Source organism: Tachysurus vachellii, chromosome 17, assembly GCF_030014155.1.
Source record: "Tachysurus vachellii isolate PV-2020 chromosome 17, HZAU_Pvac_v1, whole genome shotgun sequence".
In the NCBI taxonomy this organism is placed as follows: Eukaryota; Metazoa; Chordata; class Actinopteri; order Siluriformes; family Bagridae; genus Tachysurus; species Tachysurus vachellii.
The window spans coordinates 2737501-2744523 of NC_083476.1; the positions used below are offsets into that span (position 1 = coordinate 2737501).

General features: G+C 46.5%; 1 protein-coding gene across 1 annotated transcript in view; it reads right to left on the reverse strand.

The window, feature by feature from the left end:
* smad7 (SMAD family member 7) overlaps nt 1–6799 on the reverse strand; it is a 20679-nt gene extending 13880 nt beyond the window's left edge. Inside the window, exons 1-2 of the mRNA XM_060890665.1 lie at nt 5459–6799; nt 3872–3925 (exon numbers count right to left, since the gene is read on the reverse strand). Coding sequence (XP_060746648.1) covers nt 3872–3925; nt 5459–5942 — 538 coding nt within the window. The 5' untranslated portion in view covers nt 5943–6799. The remainder of the gene's footprint in view (nt 1–3871; nt 3926–5458) is intronic.
* Nucleotides 6800–7023: the final 224 nt, after the last annotated feature.

Consider the following 7023-nt stretch of genomic DNA (forward strand, 5'->3'; position numbering starts at 1 on the left):
AATCAGAAGCCTTGGTGTTGTAAGTTAATGGTCTGAAGTTGACTTTATGGTCTGTAGGATATATAGTTGATACTCAGACATCATGATGAGACAACAGACAGAAACAGTATAAGGAGGTGCACCGTGTTTCTCTGGAACAACCGGTGAGCGTCTGGTCAGACTGTGGTCCAGCTAATGAGATACACGGCCAAACCTGAGCCTAACTCACTGACCACAGGGGGGAGAGGGGGGGGGAGTGAGAGAGAGTGAGAGTGAGAGAGGGGGAGAGAGAGAGAGAGAGAGAGTGAGAGAGGGGGAGAGAGAGAGAGACAGAGACAGAGAGACAGAGAGAGAGAGAGACAGAGAGAGGGAGGGAGAGAGAGAGGGAGAGACTCTATCTTTCTCTCTCTCTCTCTCTCTCTCTCTCTCTGTCTCTCTCCCTCTCTCTCTCTCTCTCTCTCACTCTCTCTCTCTCTCACTCTCTCTCTCTCTCTCTCTCTCTCTCTCTCTCTCTCTCTCTCTGTCTCTCTCTCTCTCTCTCTCTCTCTCTGTCTCTCTCCCTCTCTCTCTCTCTCTCTCTCTCTCTCTGTCTCTCTCAGTCTCTCTCTCTCTCTCTCTCTCTCTCTCTCTCTCTGTCTCTCTCTCCGTCTCTCTCTCTCTCTCTCTCTCTCTCTGTCTCTCTGTCTCTCTCTCTCTCTCTCTCTCTGTCTCTCTCCCTCTCTCCCTCTCTCTCTCTCTCTCTCTCTCTCTCTCTCTCTCTCTGTCTCTGTGTCTCTCTCTCTCTCTCTCTCTCTTTATTCTCCCTCGTTCTGAAGCTCGTCTGATCTCTGGTACATCTCAGAAAGTGTGTGCAGGAATTCACTCTTTGAAGCTTGCACAGAATTTGCTGAGCTGAAATGATTCGTGTTTAATCCTTGGAGATCGACAAGACTTTGGCGATCAAAGATTTGAGAAGATGTAAGTGTGCGAACTGTGTGTGTGTGTGTGTGTGTGTGTGTGTGTGTGTGTGTGTGTATGTGCGCGCGTGTGTGTGTGCCCATGACGTGGCACTCGCTCCTGCTCCCTGACCTGAGTGGTACACAGAGCTCATTCTCTGCTGTACTCACTACACACACACACACACACACACACACACACACACACACGCCTCCTCTCTCTCACGATACGAAGCTGGTCACTTTTTCCCTCTGCCCTGTCACATTTAGTGACCTGTGTAGTGCGCACTTTTCTCTCTTTCTCTCTCTCTCTTGTTTGCCTTTGATTACAGCTCAGATTGTGTGAGAAAAGTGCAGAAGAGGAAAAGAGCAGAAGACAAAAAGAGAAGAAGAGAAGAAGAGTAGAAGAGAAGAAGAGATGTATGAGTGTGTCTTCGGTCAGTGTCGAGGAAGACAAAGCGATAACAAAAGAGGCAGCTTGAATAAATGAAGCACAGTTGGACTCTTTTATCCTATTAATATCACTGGCTCTAGGACACACACACACACACACACACACAAACACACACACACACGCACGTGCCTTCATAGAAACACAGCTGGGGTGACAAATGACTTCCTCTCTGCATGATCATTGAGAGACTCTCTCTCTCTCTCTCTCTCTCTCTCTCTCTCTCTCTCTTTCTCTCTCTCTCTCTTTCATGCCTCAGGTAAAGAACAAGTTTACATGTTAGAAAGGTTTCCTCCTCCTTTCCTTCTTCCTCTCATTTAGCACACACTCTCACTCACTCACTCACTCACACTCACACACACACACACACACACACACACACACACACACACACACATTCCCAAACCCAAAAATCTGGTTCAGTAAAGTTATGAGTCATGCTGAAGTGGATGACGCAGACGCAGGCGCCAAATAATTACACACCTTTTTATGTAAACTCTGAACATGGCTGTTTTTATAAAAGAGAATAATAAAGCGACTGACGGAGGAGTTTCTGGTATTGAAATAGTTTTTTGTTCCAGGGACAATTTAAAAAAATGAGCGCTTGTTATCTTCAAGTGTCAGTCGCTTTTGACAAACGTTTGTTGGGTGTTTCATTCTGTTCGTCTGCGTGATGTTAATTAGTGGGCGGTGGAGCGTCAAAAAAACTCAGCTTATATCACAGCACCGCCGGATCCTGCGCTCCGATTGGTCGACGGCCGTGAGACGGAACGCGGGTTCGTCTTTATGTTCTAGAGCACGAACCGCTCGCATTAAAGAACCGTGTAATCGCTGATACGACCACGTTTTCTGTAAGGAAGCGTTTATCGTTACCGTTCGCAAAAGAGAAAGAGACGCCGTAAAAAAAAAAAAAAAAAAAAAACATTCCGCAAAAGTAACTATAACAGGATAAAAATCGAAATGCGTCCTTTTTAAAAAAAAAAGAAAGAAAAAAAAAAGTGAATTGTTTGCAGATTGCTTTAGTATCAGAAGAACGAATCACTTCAGAGTTTACGTGTTGTTTTAGAAAAAAGAAACAACTTCAGTGTAAAGTTTCACTTCACGTCAAGCTTCCAGACTGTTATTGGTGTTAACGTGGAGCTGATGAGCGGTTTACTGTAACCGTAGCTGCTGTAGCACGAATCATAACACGAGGCGTTCTACAGGATTCTTTATCGTTCACCGGGATGAAGCTCAATCCCACTCTTCCTCGGATGGCGAACATCTCTGACTGGGATCGCTGTCAATTACCATCAGAAGCTGTGAATGAACACATCCTTCCACACAAAGAGAGCGACAACCCAAAGCAGCACAGCCAGAGGACGAGAGAGAGAGAGAGAGAGAGAGAGAGAGAGAGAGAGAGAGGGAGGGAAAGGAGGGGGGGGCTGTGTGCAGACGCTCCAAACCCTCCGATTAATTCAGCAGATAAAACTCGGCTCCGCAGATCTCTCAGCCTTCCCCTGTGAGATCCACATTTCCGCTTTCCTCTAACCCACTCGTTCGCTCGCCCCCTCTCTCCTCCCTCTCTCCCTCCCCGCACCCTCTCGCTGATGGAGCCGTTAGTCTTTATCAGAGCCGCCAAAAGTGTGTGCAGACGCATCGCCCCCCCTCCTGCTCTGGTGCCGGGTCAGAGAGGGTTTAGTCCTTGGCCTCGCGCCATTCTATTACAGACGACTGGCAGAGCCACTGCTTTCTGTCCATCGTAAATCAAAACACATCGCTGAGAATCTGCATCGTATTACACACACACACACACACACACACTCACACACACACACACACTCTCTCTCTCTCAGCTCTCTTTTCAGAGCCACATAATGTAAGAAACAGAGGAAAATATTTACAAACGTGAAAAGCGACGTGGTCTTTCTTTATCAGGCGAAACGGGTCCAAACAGCACACGGAAAATTACAGCGTGTCGCAGAAAAACACGGATAACTATAATCAGCAGCGGTTCAGCGGTGGCTCAGCGGTTAAACTCGCACCCTGAAGGTTGTGAGTTTGAATCCCAGGATGGCCAGAAAAACCCTTAAAGGAAGAGTGCGACCAAAAATAAAACACCGAACTCCTGAAGCCAAAACACAGTGAGGTTCTGTGTGGAGAAGTTTACTTCAGAGAAGTTTCACCCGACAACCAGCTACAAGGAGAGCGAAGAACACGACCAACGTCTGCAGGCGGAAACCTAATTATCAGAACGTAATTATCTGTTTAACGCAAAACCGTTCAGCCGTGTGCTTAGATCCATGGATTATCAATCATGGATAAAAGTTTCTGGCAAATAAAGCGAATCAAATTATGATTACAGGAGGATTCGTAGAACTTAACACGAGGACATTCAGGGCTTGTGCACAACATTATGACGATTAAGATTAGGGGCGGAGTTAGATAAAAAGGTAAAAATCCGTAAAACAGCGCAGGACACACAAGCACATAATGTTCCACAGTCAAAAGAAAATGAAACACTTACCGGGTGACTTCAGTAAGTCCACTGGATATCGTGAGTACGGAGGAGGAGGGGATTCTGAGGAGGAAGAGTGGAAAAGAAGACCATGAGAAACAAGCAGGGTTAGATGGAGCCTCATGATAACAGTTGGTATTCTTTTAGGGAGGAAAAAACTGTTTGTCTTATGTACAGAGAGAGAGAGAGAGAGAGAGAGAGAGAGAGAGAGAGAGAGAGAGAGAGAGATGGGGGCTGGAGGAAGGGGAATCTGCCCTGATAGTGCACAAGTGAAGTGCATAGATAAACACAGAGCCGCCCGGCGCCAGACCAAGAGAGAGCGAAAGAGAAAACAGAGCATGTTACTGCCAAAAACAAGGCCTTCAGTCCAGTTGAACATTAATCGATGTCCGTATACACAGGGGCCCAAGTGTTAATGAACGAGATCCTAACTGACCGTAATAAAGCGCTAATAAATCGAATTCCCCGCTCTGAAAACTTTTAAGGTAAACTTTTGGGAAAAAGTTAAGTAGAGAGATTTTCGTACCCAACAGCTAACGTGGTGCTAACGACATTATGTAGCTTCATAATCTTTATAAGAACTTCTTAACATCGTTATACTTAAAGCTAAGGAGAAAGTTCATTGTATATATTTTGACACGGATATTAACATGTCCTGTGTAGTGTTTAGTGAATCCGGCTGTACGGTAATGAGTAACGAAGTCTACATCAGGATTGTTCAAACCCGTCTGAGTTACGTTTGAGCGCCACTTATTACAAAAGGAAAATATTTCTAAACTGTAAATAAGGCGAGGTTGGATTACAGAGTTACGCCGTGATCACACAGTGTCACACACACACACACCGTCAGAGACATTTATAACGCTGTAATAACCGATCGACGTTTATAACACTGTAATAACAGAGCAGACACTGGTAGAACACAAATCCTGGTGTAGCAGCTAATGATTAGTCTACTGACAGGTTAGAAATGAGTTTCTCTTCGTTTCATGTCAGTGAACTAGTTCGGAGAAAAAAGTACAGAGTTTTGTGTCAGTCGCATAGCATCGGTGTGGTGAATGAACGCTTTAGTAACACCTAATAACATCTAGTTAGAGCGATAGGTCATGGAGTGAGAGATCAAAATATAGAAAAGGTCAATATTTATCCATAACATAAGGACATTTGAATTAAAGGTATGGCTGATGTTAGTCCCGCTGTCGGAAATCAAGGCAGTGTTAATGTTCTTGTTAATGTCAGAGTTGATCTGATGGTCTTCCACCAGCTGCTCCAACTGGTAGATCTTTTTTCCCCAGAGATGTTTCACATGGAAAATGATTTCTCCAGATTTCTCATAATTTCACTAAAATGATAAATATGTGTTTGCTTAGCTGAAGAGTTTCTTTACAATAAAAATGTTTTGTCTTTTTAAATCATTTACTAATGGTATCCTAGGGTACAGATGGTCTACCAGTTTGACCAGTGAGCTTTCAGTGAGCCAGAATGGGGTTTTTTTTTTGTGTGTATCATTGGTTTCTTTGTTTATTAATTCAGCACTGAATAATTTCTATGATGTAACCATTGAGTGTGTGAGTGCGCACGAGCTGCAGGACTTACCGGGCTCGCACAGGCGGCTCATATGGTGCGGGTTGCAGCACACGAGCTCCGGGTTGATTTTCCCGTAGGATTCACAGCACGGCAACCGCTTTAACTGTGACCAGTGTCGGAGGTCTGGCCAGCGGAAAACCTTACAGAGCAGCAGCGGGAGCGAGAACGCGTCCACTCGGCCGGGCAGCATGAGGCACGGGCTCCGCGCTCCGCCCTTCGACTCCACGGCCTGCAGCAGCACCTCCAGCTGCTTCTCCTTGATCTTCTTCAGCACCGAGTGCGTGAGCGCCTTTAGTTCGGCCTCCGCGCTCGCGCCTCCGCCGGTCTTACCGGCGGCCTTGGTCGCTTTGCCCATGCACAAGCTTCCGTTTCCTCTTCCGCTTCCTCCCGCGCCGTGCGTCCCGGTGTCCGCCGCCTCCTCCCCGTCGCCGTCGACGGGCGCGCGGCTCCTCCAGAGTCGACGGACGAGCCCCGACCGTCTGGTCCTGAACATGCGCGACGACGAGCAGAGGGTCTCCCGGCTAAAGAACGAGCATGGCGTCCGCAAATCATGAAGTAGGTCCCGGGATCCGAGGCCAGGCAGCGCCGCGCAGTCCGAGAGACGGTGCAGAAGCTGGGAGCAGCAAAGGCAATCTGTACCATACGCCAGTCTTTTAATTCGGTTTTCCACCCACAAACTAAGCAGCAGATAATATATATATATATATATACACACAGGCTGCCCCGAACAGCCTATATTCTACAGCCGAATCTGTTTGAATAGGATATTAATATAAAAAAGGATTTAGTTGAAATTCTAACACTACGAATAAAAACTTCCGTTAGACACTGAAGTCGCGCCGGTGTCTCTGCGCTGTAAATCCACACACCATCCTCGATCCGAGCTTAAGATCTTCTGTCCGTGCGTCTTTCCGTTCTCCTCCACCAAGATAGTCCATGTGAAGCTTTAACGGTGGAGTCTGAACCCTCCAGCATGGCTATGTGTCCCGAGCATGTCTGAGGAAACACTAATGTTCAGAGCTTGAAGCAGATCCGAATCCAAGAGGTCGGAAAAGCTCCGGTAAAATCCGCGTCTGAGCCCAAAGAGCTTTGGGGAGTAAAAAAAAAAAAAAAAAAATCAACAAAATCAACTGTGACTAAAGATACAATGTCAGTCGTCTTCCGGTCAACGTACAGGATTTATCCTGAAAATGTAAAAAAAAAAAAGGAGTAGGAAAAAAAATAAACAAAGCAGGAAAGCAAAAAAGCGCCGCGCGTAAAGTTTCCAAGCCGCGACAAAAGAGACGGCGATGCGGTCTGTGCGCTTCAGGAACCAGGAGTGAAGAGAGGAGCTCAAGCTCTCTCTCTCTCTCTCTCTCTCTCTCTCTCTCTCTCTCTGTCTCTCTGTCTCCAGTGGGCATTGGCGCCCCCCCCCCTCATCGGTCACGTGGTTGTCTAGACACCCTGTCGCTTAAGAAAAAAAAAGCGATCGTGTTGCGCAAACAGGAGATCAAGTAGCTCACAAGCGGCGACATCGGGTTTTAAAGGTTACATTCCAGTAAAGTTTCAAAAGTTATCAACGATAAGTGGTCACG